General features: G+C 33.2%; 1 protein-coding gene across 1 annotated transcript in view; it reads right to left on the bottom strand.

The window, feature by feature from the left end:
- The window catches only part of LOC106458084, a 19684-nt gene extending 3635 nt beyond the window's left edge, over positions 1 to 16049 (bottom strand). The window contains exons 1-5 of the mRNA XM_022384210.1: positions 15953 to 16049; positions 8228 to 8361; positions 6138 to 6351; positions 5132 to 5259; positions 951 to 1182 (exon numbers count right to left, since the gene is read on the bottom strand). Of these exons, the coding sequence (XP_022239918.1) occupies positions 951 to 1182; positions 5132 to 5259; positions 6138 to 6351; positions 8228 to 8361; positions 15953 to 16049 (805 nt within the window). The remainder of the gene's footprint in view (positions 1 to 950; positions 1183 to 5131; positions 5260 to 6137; positions 6352 to 8227; positions 8362 to 15952) is intronic.
- Between the last annotated feature and the right edge of the window lie 249 nt (positions 16050 to 16298).

Consider the following 16298-nt stretch of genomic DNA (forward strand, 5'->3'; position numbering starts at 1 on the left):
TTTTCAATAAGCAATCCTGAAAAATATTTGGGGGTGCTTAACTTTTTTCCAGGTGTATATATTTCGCCATGTCTTTTTTTGACATAATTTTAAATTCAACAATGACGAATGGCATTTACCACATAGTTTCATTTAATGGTTCTCATAACAGTTTCCACATCGAACAATTTATAATGCCAAGTGAGTTTGTCTTGTGAAAAATAACTTGTAAAACGTACTTAAATTTTCAGTTAAGTCACTGTTTTTCCAACTAACGAATTGCAAGGGGACAATTAAAATCATCACAGATTAAACTGATAAAACCCATTAAGAACATTGTCTATAAAATTGTTTTCACTTTAATTTTCAGATGCAGTTACACATTTTCAATTTACCTTAATTACGAAACAATTCCTTGCCCTGCCTGAAACGTTAGAAATTATTATTAAATATTTCAAATATTTCCATCCTTGACCATAAAATTGTTGAGAATATCGAGAAATCCCAAGATCATTCCCATAACTTCAGTACATCACAAGGACCAGGAAGTAAGAAAATTGTTTTTGGAAAATGTCGACAAGAACATTCCATAAATTTCTATGGATTGTATTATTATTTGTTAACTATTTAAATGCTAAAAAGCGTAGAATGAATACAATTTAATTAGCGAAGTATTTACTTAGCTTCATGGAAGAGGAAAAAACCTGAACTAATGGCTAATGAAGAGTGTCTCATCCCGAAATATTTTAGCGTTCACAACATTTCGGGGTGAGACTTTCTTTCTTGAAACATCTGTTTATCAGGAATCTTTTTTTTTTTTTGTAGTATAAATTTTTACACCCTTGTTCGTTTATGATTCAATCGTACCAATCGATCTTTAGCTGCTTTTTTTCATATGACATTAGAGTGTACAGCGAAATATTGGTTGGTATTTTACATTATTCAAATACTTAAGATGTGTCAATTGTTACCTGTGCTTCCATTTTCAGACACATGTAGTCCTGAACTTTGTTGATTACCGCCAATAATGACCTCTTCATTGTTAGTGTTGATTACTTTAGACAGTGTAGCAGTACACTTAAGTCTCATTTCGCCCTTGTGAAAATGGTGTCCTCTAACTATAAACTTCAGCCCCAGAAGCGAAGCTTTCAATCCATAAGGGTAAGTCTGGAGATCGTACGGTACGATGAAGTCTGCACTGGCCTGTGATGTATCACATGGAAATTAATGTTACAGTTAGCGTCAAAATCTCTTTTCTACAATACAAATATATTATAAAAAATATACATTTAAATACAAGTAACCAAGTTTCTTCATTCTAACATTTCTAGTGTCTCTAAGAATGCGAAAATCGGGTCTGGATACCAATAGTGGGTGTAGCACGTATAGCCTATTGTGTAGTTTCGTGGATAACAAGAACCAACCAAACCAAAAAAAAAAAAATATTAAATACAAAAGAAGACTTTTAAATGTAAAGTAAGATAAATGTATAATATTTGTGATGATTGGGTAACACAAAAAGCAGATACACAGATGTAACAAACAAGCGCTGAATAGGTTACTATACAGTACTAAATGTTTAATCCTCAATTTAGAAATGGTAATTTCTGTGTCCATAATAAAAGTTAAAGTCATGGTTGTTTAGGAACATGAAAATTTTTCAGAGATTCTACATTGTACCATCATGGCGGTGGGTGGATCTCACGACCAAAACATCGGTCAGCTGATTTTTCGGAACCAATCACACCAGACAGTATAAATCGTATTTGGAGCATAATGTGAGCAGTACTGTTACCATAGGTCAACCTTCATTTGTATGGAATTGTAATACTGTATCACACAAATTTTAAAACCAAAGTTACTGTTGAATGTGAACGACTAACTGGTTTACTGGGAGATTCGATTCGATTGTTTGTTTCAGAATATTCGGACAAAGGTATAGAAAAATATGTCAGCGCATAGCTGTTCCTAATTTCCAACTGATTGACTAAGGGAAGTCAACTTGTTAACAGTACCAATCACCAGTTTTTGTGCTATTCTTGACGGACCGAATAGAGAAATTTGACTGTCACTCTTATAGTATACCTGTGACCCCAAAGTTTGTAACAATATTTTGTGGAAACAAGTGTAAAACCACGAATTCTCGGATTCACAGTCCGAGCACACTAACCACTAGGCGTTGCCCGGTCAATTTTAACTCGAAATCAGATTTTTAGTGTCATAAGCCAACTGATTTAAACTGACAAAAAAATTTAAGTTTGTGTGTTTGTTGGTAATTAAGCGCAAAGCTACACAATGAGCTATCTGTGCTGTGTCCTTTTCGAGTATCGAAACTCGTTTCTTTGTGTTATAACCCCGCAGAATTACCGCTGAGGACCCAGGGACTCGACTGTAAGAAAAAACAAACAAACAAATTTATATATATATCATAGATTTAAATCAAATACCCTTTAATAAACAATATAAAATGACGTTAAAATTACATAAAACAATTGTTTTTTATCAAATAAAAATGAGAATTTGGCAGTGAAAAATCTTTGTTATGTCTAACAGTCAACTGATTGAAAGAGAGGCTACTATGATATATAGTGATATTATAAAAACGGTGCAAAAAATGGGTTAAACAAACATTTCTGTACATGAAATAAGATAGTTAGAAAATTAACTTAACTACTTTCATAGTCTTCGAGTTGTATATTTACGATTAAGCCCGACGAGAATCGAACCACGACTAATTTTGGAGTGAGCTTTGTTATATTTCAAAGATCTTCATAGATTATATCTGGCGAATTTGGATTGAAGTAATTTTCCTTTTCTTTTAATCATTTTTATGAATACTTACATATTTAATGCGACAAAGCAATAATAATTTCTAGTCTAACTGTAGACTGAACTACATGTAATATAATTCTATTATTGTGGAAAGTTACGGTGGATTTTTTGTACTCTCTGTTCTGAAAATGTTATAAATAGAAAAGCAAAACTAACGAAAAACTTCTTCAACATTTATTAGTTGTGTGATTATATTTTGTATACAAGGATGAATAAAAATGCGTTTATATCAAAGCGTTTCAATCAAAATACAAAAACGAATACACTTCTCCATTGTCGTTAATCTAAAACTTATAGCCCCCTGCTCTATTTTATTATGACACGCACTTCGAGAAGTGTCCTTTTGTAATTTATTTGACACAAAAAAATTTTACAGCTTTCAATAAAATATGTACCGCGTTAATATTAACACTAACGATGTACAGACTGCAAAGTGATTTTAGTATCAACCAAATGAAATATTTGAAACGCCCATCAGCACAGCTTCAACTAAACGTCATGCTTATGTGAAACGTATATGACAATTGCTACAACTACATGTAAACTGTGAGCAATTTATGCGCTAAACATAGTATCTTCCCTCATTACTATATCACACTTAAATACACTTTTTTCACATATACATATCCAAATGTGTATTCGGATATCAAAGTTATACCCGAAAAAAAATGAGATGCTGATCTAGGTCTTATGTTTTAGTAAGGTTCTTATTTTAGAACACTGTGAAAGTTCTCTAAATAATAGGTATACAACACACGCCAGATAGATACTGTATCTGACTTCTGCCACACCCATATGGATTAATTCATTTGTATACAGATTGCCCAACTAATACACTATGCAAAGTACAAGTTTTAATGTCCAGGACACTGCTTTTCAAAGAGAAATTCTTCATTGTTACTTAGGAAAAAATTCCTTGTGGGAAAAAATTCTCAAGAGATAATGAAGCTTCACATCAAACTTATTTTTTCTTTTGTCTAATGTCGAATTTCGTCGTTTTTACTGTATTACACATAAAATAAACAAAAATACATATGTACGTCAATCACTTTATTTCCTTAAATTTTGAGTTGAATTATTATTTTCTCCCCAACCACAGTAAATAATCTGAAATTTAAGCATAGCTTCACATTAAGTATGCATTAAGGTTGAGATGTAATATGTCTTTGATGTTTACACGAAATTAATAAACTGAAAATAAGATCATTTCAATGAGTAATATTAATAAGAAAATGAAAAATAAGAAAGGTAGAATAATTTTCTAAGAGAAGATGATGGTGAAGTATCATCGTCATCAATATAACACTTTGACCTTTAATTTAGTTTTGATTGCGACACATTTTGTACTGCGACACATTTTGTACTTCAGTCATACCTGAAAAAGGGATGACATAGACATTTCAGGCAGGTTTACGACATGCTCGTGTTGCTGAGAAGATAAATATATACGTTAGCAGAGAAAACTTGCATGTAAAGAAATAAAAGTATAGGTAAATATGAATTATAATAGAGTACCGTGATATTAATGACGTATTGTATTAAGTGAATTATTCAGATGGCTGCATGTATCAGTATAGTATAGTAACTGCTATATGTATCTTTCGTTATATACATTCAGAACATATTTATAATAAAAGCGGAAAGTAATAATTTATATTTGACAAAATAGTGTTCGACTAAATTACCTTTACTTCCTAACTCTTAACAAACGGGCCCGGCATGGCCAGGTGGTTAGGGCGCTCGACTCGCAATCTGCGGGTCGCGGGTTCGAATTACTATCCCACCAAACATGCTCGCCCTTTCAGCCGTGGGGGCGTTATAATGTGACGGTCAATCCCACTATTCGTTGGTAAAAAAGTAGTCCAAGAGTTGGCGGTGGGTGGTGATGACTAACTGCCTTCCCTCTAGTCTTACACTGCTAAATTAGGGACGGCTAGCGCAGATATTCCCTCGTGTAGCTTTGCGCGAAATCCATAACATAACTTAACAAACGTGGGTTGAGAAGATTTTTGTATCTTACCTTATTGTCATCCATAGCATAACTTAACAAACGTGGGTTGAGAAGATTTTTGTATCTTACCTTATTGTCATCCATAGCATAACTTAACAAACGTGGGTTGAGAACATTTTTGTGTCTTACCTTATTGTCATCCATAGCATAACTTAACAAACGTGGGTTGAGAACATTTTTGTGTCTTACCTTATTGTAATCCATAACATAACTTAACAAACGTGGGTTGAGAACATTTTTGTGTCTTACCTTATTGTCATCCATAGCATAACCTAACAAACGTGGGTTGAGAACATTTTTGTATCTTACCTTATTGTCATTTATAAACCATGATAACTTTGCTGGCTTCTGAGATTTTCTTGAAGTACAGTTGACGTCCACTTCATCTCCAACTTGGTACTTGGTCAAGCCACCTTCTATGCGTGGGCCGTCAATTGCTAAAGGTCAGAATATAAAAGGTCATCGCACATTAACAAACTGAGTTTTTAATCGTTAGTGAATATTTTTTTTGTATTTTATTTATGCCTTTAAAATCATATTTTGTGTACCTAGCTTTTAAAAAAACAACTGAAGTTTTAGATATTAAAGATGATATTAGAGTATTGTTGAAACCTTTATTCTAATTAGTCTATTTTCGTGTTTTTTATTGGGTTTTTCATAAAGTTGATATTAAACGTACAGAAACTTACTAATAATCAGAATTTGATGTATAAACCAATCGCAGAATTTAATGTAAAATAACTGTTTTGAGTAACCACTGAAAATTGAAGTTTCTGTAAATGCGATACGTACAGTGAACTGTGCATAATGAGTAATAAAAATGATTATTTAAGGTAATTCATGACAAAATCTTGGTGGCACAGATAGGGAAGTTGGAGCAGTTTTTATAACTAAAATATTATACCAATTTACTAAAGCATTCGATCGAAATATTTCGATTTGAACGTTTCGCTTAGAAAACTCTGCATTGTTTTAAAGACTTATATATGTAACATATATGTGTATTATGCCACGACTTCCTTTATATGTATAATTTATACGTTATTACGTCACGACTTCCCTTATATGTATAATTTATACGTATTACGTCACGACTTCTCTCATATATGTAATTTATACGTGCATTATGCCACGACTTCCCTTATGTATGTAGCTTATATTTATATTACGCTATGACTTCTCGTATATTTGTAACTTATATGCGTATGATGGCACGACTTACAGAAGGGCTAAGTTGTTGTTACCAGCATTAATGTTCTTAATTGTGTTCGCCCTACAAACATTACAGATGTGACCACAAACAAAATTATCTCACCAGTGTAGAGTCCAGATGCCCTGACAGTATTGCCAACAATAATTTCTTCACTTGTCATGGAGTATGCCTGTGAGATCGCAGCCAAACACCGTAGCTTCAAAACACCATTCACCAAATGTGAAGGCTCCACGATAAAATGTAGTCCCAGCTGACTGCTTAGAAGTCCATCGCGGTATCGAACGACGGGGGCATGCCAAACAAATGCTGGCGGAACCTAATATGAGAGGGAACAGTGTGATTATTTTTATTACTTAGTAGACTGGTTATCAAGACTAACCAAAACAACATCTTTTGCTGACTCTATTAGGGTTAGGAGCAGTCTTGTAACTACCAAAGCAGTTTATTAAACCTCGTACGAAATGCAAGAAAAGGTTAATAATATCGTCGGAAACGTATAAATATTTATTTGACGGATACAAAACGACTTAACGTTAGTCCGTGTAAATAATTGATACCTACATCATATACAAACTTACATAGTGTGTTTATTTTCTTTGCCAACGAAGCTCTGAAAATTAAGGTGTGAGAATAAACGAGTTGTTTTTCGCTTTCTTTCTGTGGCGTCGTATATGTAAAACGTATTTACGTTCGATTAGATATTATTTATCAAACAGTAACGCAAAAACGATATCAAGCAAGAGCAACATAAGAACTTAAGTAAGATAAACATATATTATCGATGATATCAATATACACAAATATATATAATCGACTTTTAGTTTTTATTCTAAAATGTTTTTTACTAGAAATTATATTTTATGTTGTACATTATCAGAGTTTTTGGGTCTCTCACAAAACAGTGTTCAAACAACCAGTAGAGATTTTAAATTCATGATATGTAACACTTGAACGTCTAGAATAAAGTTTATGCAAAATATAAACCCTATCTAAATCTTTTGATAATTTTTAGTCAAAACATGAATCTTGTTAAGCATAGGGGGATTGGTCCGATTGTGATTCTGTAGCTTTCGTAAATGCTGAAGTAAAACACGCGCAAGTCTTATTTCGGCTGAAATCGCGTGACTCGTGAGGTGGATCTTCTTCTGGACTCAATGTGTGTTTGTTTTTTTTTATTTTAAACCCCGAAGATTGATACAATTATTGTACTTCCTTCAAATCTCGGACGTAAAAGAGATTATTGGAATGAAATATTTATAAAACGGGAAAAAAATGTTAGTTGACAGATTGATATGGTCCAGTCATAAAGGGTATTCGTTTTGTTTTTGTTTGTAAAATAGAAATATATATAGAAAGAAGAGAAATTGGAAGATCGTGGTATTCTTCAGTCATTCATTAGAACTGGTTACTTCGTTATAGATTCTTTAAAGTTTAGAAACGCTACGAATGAATGAATGTTGTGTCTCAAGTTTTGAGATGAAATCTTCTTTCTTTGTTTGGGATTATTTTGTATCTTGTAATTCGGATGAAAGATATGAGAAACTTTTTAACTCTACTATTTATTTGTACCAGAAATATATATCTTCAGATGAGAGCCAAGACGTCGCATTAAAAGAAACAAGCGGTTATATATATATATGTGCACTACAAAATGATTTTGCATGTAAAGGTCGCACAACACTATTATATGTGTCAAGCATTTATGCTAAGCTAAGATCTAGGCACCTACATTATGCTTGTGTATGCAAAAAAAATACTTACACCAGATGAATATATCTTTATTGCACGTTTACACTATAGAAAGGTATGTGTATATAACAAACAACGTACATTACACATGTCAAAAACCACATGAGAATATATATCGATTTTTTTCCCATTATGAGGGTTTTATTATGGAATACCTTCACTTCGTCTTTATATATAGAATTTTCTTCCCTATAGGAATATTGTGTGTTCAACTTTTTGTGCAGTTAATTAATTTAAGGAATTCATACGCACTTTTTACGTCATTTAAATTTCACAACTATGGTTTATGGTTTGAAATTTATGAATATTGGAATATCTGAGCAAACATTATAAAATTATCCAACATCCGAGATTTCGATATAAAGATTAGTAATTAACAGATTTAACGCTAATACCCAATATCATTAATCCGAAATGTGTTTGTTGATAAATATTATACTTGCCTCCTCATCATGAATGAACCACTTGAAAATTGCAGCTGGTTTAGATGGAGCTGCGTGGCAAGTGATGTTCACTTCATCTCCAACATGATATTGAAACTTGGTCCCGATAATTGTAGGTCCTCCTTTAGGTAGAACTGGAATACCATGAAACACACAAACACACACATGTATATATATATATATATATTAAGATTTCAATCTCATGTAAAAAGTTTTGAAACAACTACTTGTGGGCTAGTAGATTTATTTCGGTACAACGTTTCGCCTCTAACAGTGAGACATGATGACTTACAATAAACAAAGTACACAATTTCAATGTGAATAGGTTGAAACTTGTGTAACAGTATCTAGACATGATGTCCTCTTTTCTTATGGCTATTCATCCCTTTTCGTATTCTAATGTGTTTCTTATGGGAAGTAATATCAAAATTGTCATTTTCTTTACAGAACAGTGGTTTTCAATAAGTTCATAGAATAAGAATGTGTTTAAAATTCAATACCGACATACTTGCTTGATAAGAGTTTTTCTAGTTTGGTTTCCAGATAAAGAAGAGAAGCATAATAATGATGATTGTCATCAGTACGTTAGAAGTTATATTTTCCCAAAACAAATGGTCCTCTGCTTATCGATTCAGTCTTCTTCATGTTTATATATACCCGTGCTCTGTTTGCAAGGTTCAAATACTCCCGCTCTATTGATTCACAGAGGTTCTAGAACATCGATCAAACTCCCTCATTATATCCAGTTACTCCTATAACTATTTAAGGGGTGTCCGCACAAATAAGTAAAAATATGAAACAAAAACATTAGGACACTTGCCCCTTGGGCATGAATAAATGTGTCAAATTGGTCCCGTTAGATTGTGAGTAGAGGTATGAGCACAGTATCAAACATGATTCTTCGTGTTCTCGAGTGAGACCAGCAATCCAAAAATTATATTAGATTCGGCTTCAGCGACATTATAAATTCTACTCCTGGATCCCCCATCATGACTGGGTGACCATTCGAACGCATTTTAGTTCCCACTGGGAAAGTTTGGTCTTGCTTGCTCTAAATCTGTTGGAGGAATTCGCGGACAAACATATTCACACAGAACGTGTAGTAAAAGAGAATTTTGTACATACCTTTATTTTTAAATTAAAAAACGTATTTTACAGACAGAATAGTGTAACTTTTCCTATATTGTAATGCAAATCTACTGCTTGCAACGATATTACGTCTCATTAGTCATTGAATAAAGTCTTTTGGTGAACGTTCAATAGGATGCATTTCCTTGTACCTAAATAATACCACAATACATTGTACACTTGCTCTTTCATACGACTAAGTAGAAGCTAAAAGAAGCCTTTATAAAGATATAAAAGAGATCCTAGTTATCTCTCGGCGGATATGTTTTACTTACATCAAGATATATATACAGCCAGTTATATCACTAGTAATGATCCCACGAGTTAAAAATCTTAGATGTTACTTTGTAACCAATGCTGTTAAAGTTGTATTGTGTTCTCGTTCATTATATAAACTAGGCAAGGGTACCCTTTAAGGAAGCAAAAACTGTAAAAATGAAAATGTTCGATAATGTCCCCTTTTGTTTTTAAATCCCTAATGACCTCATTAGATGCTAATTGCCTACTCTGCTTTGTGTAAATTAATAATTGACTCATTTAACGGATTAAGTACTTGTGTCTTTAAATTCAAAGCCAAAAGTCTATAAACAAGTGAAAATATGCCTTATTTCAGGGTCTTTATATTTTCTCTTTCTTGTGCAAAAAAAAAACCTTAAACAAAGTAGCCTGCATATCTTTGGACAGTTTCTTGTTGCCATACAAAAAAATTACGGTAATCGAGGTAGCCAGCTGTAGGTGATGGAAGCCAAAAGACTATAAAAGAGTGGAAATGTGCCCTATTTCAGGTTTTTTTTATTTCTCTTCCGAGGCAAAAATCTTAATGAAGAATAAACCATGTTCACCCGCTAGATAGTATCTAGACAACCCATAGAAGATTACAACATCAAGTCAGCCAACTCTGAGTGATGGATGCTAACACAAACACACACACATCATCTTTACAGTAAGATATGTATTTGTCGATACGCTTAGAAATATATAAACTGGACTTTATTAACTTATATATTGCTAGAGTTTTATGATTGACTCTAGGTGAACAAGTTTAGTAAACTTTTGTAAAATTGAGAAGAAAGTTAAATTGGACATAATATTCCCCGTTAGACTGAACATAATATTCCCCGTTAGATTAGACATAATATTCCCCGTTAGATTGGACATAATATTCCCCGTTAGATTGGACATAATATTCCCCGTTAGATTGGACATAATCTTCCCCGTTAGATTGGACATAATCTTCCCCGTTAGATTGGACATAATATTCCCTTTTAGATTAGACATAATATTCCCTTATAGATTAGACAATATTCCCCGTTAGATTAGACATAATATTCCCCGTTAGATAAGACATAATATTCCCCGTTAGATTGGACATAATATTCCCCGTTAGATTGGACATAATCTTCCCAGTTAGATTGGACATAATATTCCCTTTTAGATTAGACATAATATTCCCTTATAGATTAGACAATATTCCCCGTTAGATTAGACATAATATTTCCCTTAAAGAGAAAATAATTTATCTAGAAGTCGGTTTGTTTGTAATTAAGCACAAAGCTACATAAAGGGCTATCTGTGCTCTGCCCACCACGGGTATCGAAACCCGGATTCTAGCGTTGTAAGTCCGCAGACATACCGCTGTGCCACTGGGGGGGGGCTAGAAGTCAGTAAATGTTTCTCTGATGCTCGACGTAGATGCATTTATTCCACCCCTAATTTTAATTATACACTTTTATGAATCATCAGGGACAAATATCCGGGTTGAAGTGTCATTACAGAAACCTTTATATTATCCTCCGGATATTCCTAAATGAATTAATTTGTCAAACTCGTGTGTTGTGAAGATGTTACTAACTTATCTATTGTCCAACATAAGAGGTAGAAACCGGGTTTCGATACCCGTGGTGGACAGAGCACAGATAGCCTATTGTGTAAAGAAAATGGTTTATCATGACTGTAGCACTAACCAGCTATAGGTTACAGTTTATATCGAAATCTCCTGTTGCCTTACTGATTGTCATCACTATGATGTGTAGCTTTAATTAATTTGTTTTCAATTTATATATTTAACTCTATCGGTTTACTTGTAAACTCAAGCAATCTATGTTCTTATCCTATATTTCAGTCTAAAATTGTCAGGCAAAATTTATATTGTTTTATTAGTTTACTTACAAGCTCTAGTAAATTTAATGTATTTTTATTACCTTCTATAGATGTATGATTAGATCAATCTTGCACCTAACATCACAAGTACTGTGCTCAGCAGATCTCTCCATCCAGCTCGCTTAATTAATACGTTTGTACAATGTAAAAATAGCCTGTTACCTTTCCCTAAAGATGTGTAGTGTTACTCTCGTGTCGCAGGTTCTCCTTCATCGGAATTCGGTCCATGTTTTGGACCAGGGAGGATCAGGTTCGGCGTTTACCACTTTCTCCCTCCCAGGAATTGTTTCCACTGTTATTAAATCCCGGGGTAATAACCCTTATTACGTTGTTGAATTACACACAGTATGTTAAATTTTGTCCACTTTTCGCAGTTGTAATTAGGGTTTATACTTTAACGTACGGATACAAACAACCTCATTGTCAATATGATGAGAGATGTTTTGTTCTTGCGTCCTCTATATAGCAGATCATCCTTGTACAACGGGATTTTAAGGGTAGTAATTACACTCTACAACAGGATTTTAAGGGTAGCCATTACACTCTCCAACGAGATTTTCAGGGTAGCAATTACACTTTACAACAGGATTTTAAGGGTAGTCATTACACTCTACAACGGGATTTTAAGGGTAGCCATTACACTCTACAACGGGATTTTAAGGGTAGCAATTACACTCTACAACAGGATTTTAAGGGTAGCAATTACACTTTACAACAGGATTTTAAGGGTAGCCATTACACTCTACAACGGGATTTTCAGGGTAGTCATTATACTCTCCAAAAGGATGTTAAGGGTAGCCATTACACTATACAACTGGATTTTAAGGGTAGCCAATACATTCTACAACGGGATTTTAAGGGTAGCCATTACACTATACAACTGGATTTTAAGGGTAGCCAATACATTCTACAACGGGATTTTAAGGGTAGCCATTACACTATACAACTGGATTTTAACGGTAGCCATTACACTATACAACTGGATTTTAAGTGTAGCCATTACACTTTTCTACGGCATATTGATTTACAACAGTGATATATAATTACAGTATTTACACAAATGAATCTCAAGTGCAATGTCTATTAAAAAGCTAACTTTGCTATAGCAAACCCATCAATCACAACCATAGATTACGCCTGTTAAATGTATAAACTCAACCCATCCCCCATTCAGTTTCATTCACAGCTTAGAAATAAGGTCCAGCGTAGTTTCTGCGATTATTAAAAATTATAGAATCTGATAAATGTATTATCCAACTATCTGTTTATCTATCTATGATAAGTCTTATTAACGTAATAACATCTTTAGTAAACTGATGTACTGTATAAGAGATTTTTTTTAAAGTTTATTAGTCAGTCAAATACCTACACAGCCATTCAGAGATGCTATGCACGCATACATCAAACTCGGAAATGTTCATTAAACCAGCGTGTGCGAATAATTCCATCTGCGTCTAGACTTGTTTATGAACTTTTCGTTCTAGTAGACGTACCTTTATTACCTTGTGAAACATGGTTTTGTGTGTTGGCGAAATGGAAGATTGTTTAGATAAATATCTGAATCAGGACATTTTTACATTTAGTCTGATTTTTTTTACTGTCTTATTATGTTACTCACATTCAACCATCAAACACTCTTTTTGATTAATTTTTGTTTTAAAGTACATGTTCCGGCCATGCTTCTGTTCTCTACAGTATTATATTATACATTCGTTAAATTAATGACAAAACTGAACATTTTACCATGTTAGTAATTTTTGGCTCAACAGTAACTTGGGTGCTTTTAACTCAAAAATACGGGGCTTGACTTCTGCAGTAGGCACAGCAGAGATAGTCCATTGTACAGCTCTCTCTTAAAGAAAACTAATGATTTTCTGGAATTTTTTTATTATATTAGTTTGATTTGTTAGATTATCCGTAAATTAGAACATTTTTCTCAATTTGACTAGCATTCTTTGATTCTATATACTGAATATCTTAGTTTGATTTGTTAGATAATCCGTAAATTAGAACATTTTTCTCAATTTGACTAGCATTCTTTGATTCTATATACTGAACATCTTAGTTTGATTTGTTAGATTATCCGTAAATTAGAACATTTTTTCTCATATTGACTAGTATTCTTTGGTTCTATATACTGAACAGCTTAGTCTGATTTGTTAGATTATCCGTAAATTAGAACAATGTTCCTCAATTTGACTAGTATTCTTTGATTCTATATATACTGAACATCTTAGTTTGATTTGTTAGATTATCCGTAAATTAGAACATTTTTTCTCAATTTGACTAGTATTCTTTGATTCTATATATACTGAACATCTTAGTTTGATTTGTTAGATTATCCGTAAATTAGAACATTTTTTCTCAATTTGACTAGTATTCTTTGATTATATATACTGAACATCTTAGTTTGATTTGTTAGATTATCCGTAAATTAGAACAATGTTCCTCAATTTGACTAGTATTCTTTGATTCTATATACTGAACATCTTAGTTTGATTTGTTAGATTATTCGTAAATTAGAACATTTTTTCTCAATTTGACTAGTATTCTTTGATTCTATATATCGAAACAGTCGAATTTCCTACAAAGCATTTTTGATTAGAGACAGGTAAAGTTTTAGTGACTCACGAACTTTGTTTTGAAAGTTCAGTATTAATGAAGGATTGATAGGTTAAAGGCCAGTACTGAACAATAATCAAGTCGAAGTAAAAGTATAAAATGAACTCAACATCCACTCTACTAGCTTTCAGAACAACATATGTAAAAGTTATAGTATTCTAAATAAATTTATCCCATTTATATGGTGAGAGAGTGAGTTTTGTCGTATCCGTTTTTAATTTTCATAGTCTGTATAACGTTCATGTAATATTACACTTTATAACAAAAGAAAAGAACATGCATTGTAGATACAAGTTTGGAACGTCTTTATTTTTATTTTCTGAAACGCATCAAAAGCCTGTTCTATCTAATTATAAAATTGAGGAAATTTCAACGTTGCACTAACCAAAAACAAGAAATGATACTAGCAACTTCTCATAAAAATTAAGAATTACAGTGTTTTATCTTTTAAGACAGATCTATAGTTTTCCATGTATGAAAACTTGAGAAATAGAGTGTCTATTTGAAAAATTAAATTTCATATTTTAAATTTTATATATAAGATAATTATGCTTTTGATAACTGAATTATCATACAACATTCAAACGAGTGTTTTCAATTATTTAGGTGAATAATATTAGAAATTCGAATATTTTAGAGTTACGAAATTGAAGCCTTAATTCTACTAGGTGCCCTTAGTAATGCCTTCTCCAAAAAATGAACAAATCCCCAATGAAAATAATATATATATATATATATATATTAAATAACACATAACAGAAAAAGAACCGAAAAATAAATACTGTATAGATACATATAAAAAAAAATATTCATTTTATGGTAGATGGCAAAGTTTACTAAGACACGGTTGTATTGCTACGTACTTTAATACATGGTAAAATTATAACTACGTTAAGTTTATCTGAATAATTATTCTTATGTAAGTTACCATATGTATTAACTAAAGAGAGAAAATCATAATGTTTAAATACAAGCAAGTAGGGTCCTCCGGTAAGTCTACGGACTTACAAAGTTGGAATTCGAGGTTTAATTCCCCTTGGTAAACAGAGCACAGCTAGCCCAATGCGTATCTTTGCGTTAAAATAAACAAAACAACATGCGAATAGATTCTGGGAAAGCGAATACCTATGTTAAAATATGTGTACTACGTATGAAAATAAATTCCTTTCTGAAACATTTCAATATCAGTAGTTACTCCTGCTGGAAATACTTCCTCACGATAGAAAAATGGCTCGGCTTGGCCAGGTGGTTAAGGCACTCGACTCGCAATCTGAGGGTCGCGAGTTCGAATCCCCGTCACACCAATAATGCTCGCCCTTTCTGCCGTGGGGGCGTTATCATGTGACGGTCAATTCCACTATTCGTTGGTAAAAGAGTAGGCCAAGCGTTGGCGGTGGGTGATGATGACTAGCTGCCTTCCCTCTAGTCTTACACTGCTAAATTAGGGACGGCTAGCGCAGATAGCCCTCGTGTAGCTTTGCGCGAAATTCAAAACAAACAAACAAACTGATACATTTCTATTTCACCGAAAGACTTGCATTATCGCAGCCTCAGAACACTTTCTTTAACATCAAAGATTGGAATTTACATGCGAGTTAATTTATGGAGGACTGGATAAGAAAAATTGCTTTTCATTTCTCAGACCTAAATATTATTGTTTTTATATTTCTATCTGTTTTAAGCTGCCAGAATTTTTGAAGGCCAAATGAATGGTGTAGAAGTGTGACAGCTTTTTGCTTTCAGAATTAGAAAATAATGAACCTAAATTATTGCTTCTTCTCCAGCCAGGCTGGGCACGGACAGTGGTTAGCTTGCCTGTAGAGTGGATCAGATCGTTCAAGCCAGCCATGATATGACGCTCTCCACTTTCCGCTTTGGAAACGTTTGTTACTGTGACAGTCAGTCTTGCCATTTCATCAAAAATATTCGCAGGATCGGGGGGCGCTGCTTGTAGTTTGTATTCCCGCCGGTCGGTAATTGTATGCCTGAACCCTATGAAATTACCAAACATTTCTCAAGTGTACTGTCTATGAGATGACAATCCTTTAGTATTATGGTTGTTACCATGGAAACGTCAATTATTAATTATGCATAGATGAACGAGATACAATTATAACGTATGGCCTACGTTCAAACTAGTAAATATTTATACTTAACATAC

Source organism: Limulus polyphemus, unplaced genomic scaffold (genome assembly GCF_000517525.1).
Source record: "Limulus polyphemus unplaced genomic scaffold, Limulus_polyphemus-2.1.2 Scaffold414, whole genome shotgun sequence".
NCBI classification, from domain to species: domain Eukaryota; kingdom Metazoa; phylum Arthropoda; class Merostomata; order Xiphosura; family Limulidae; genus Limulus; species Limulus polyphemus.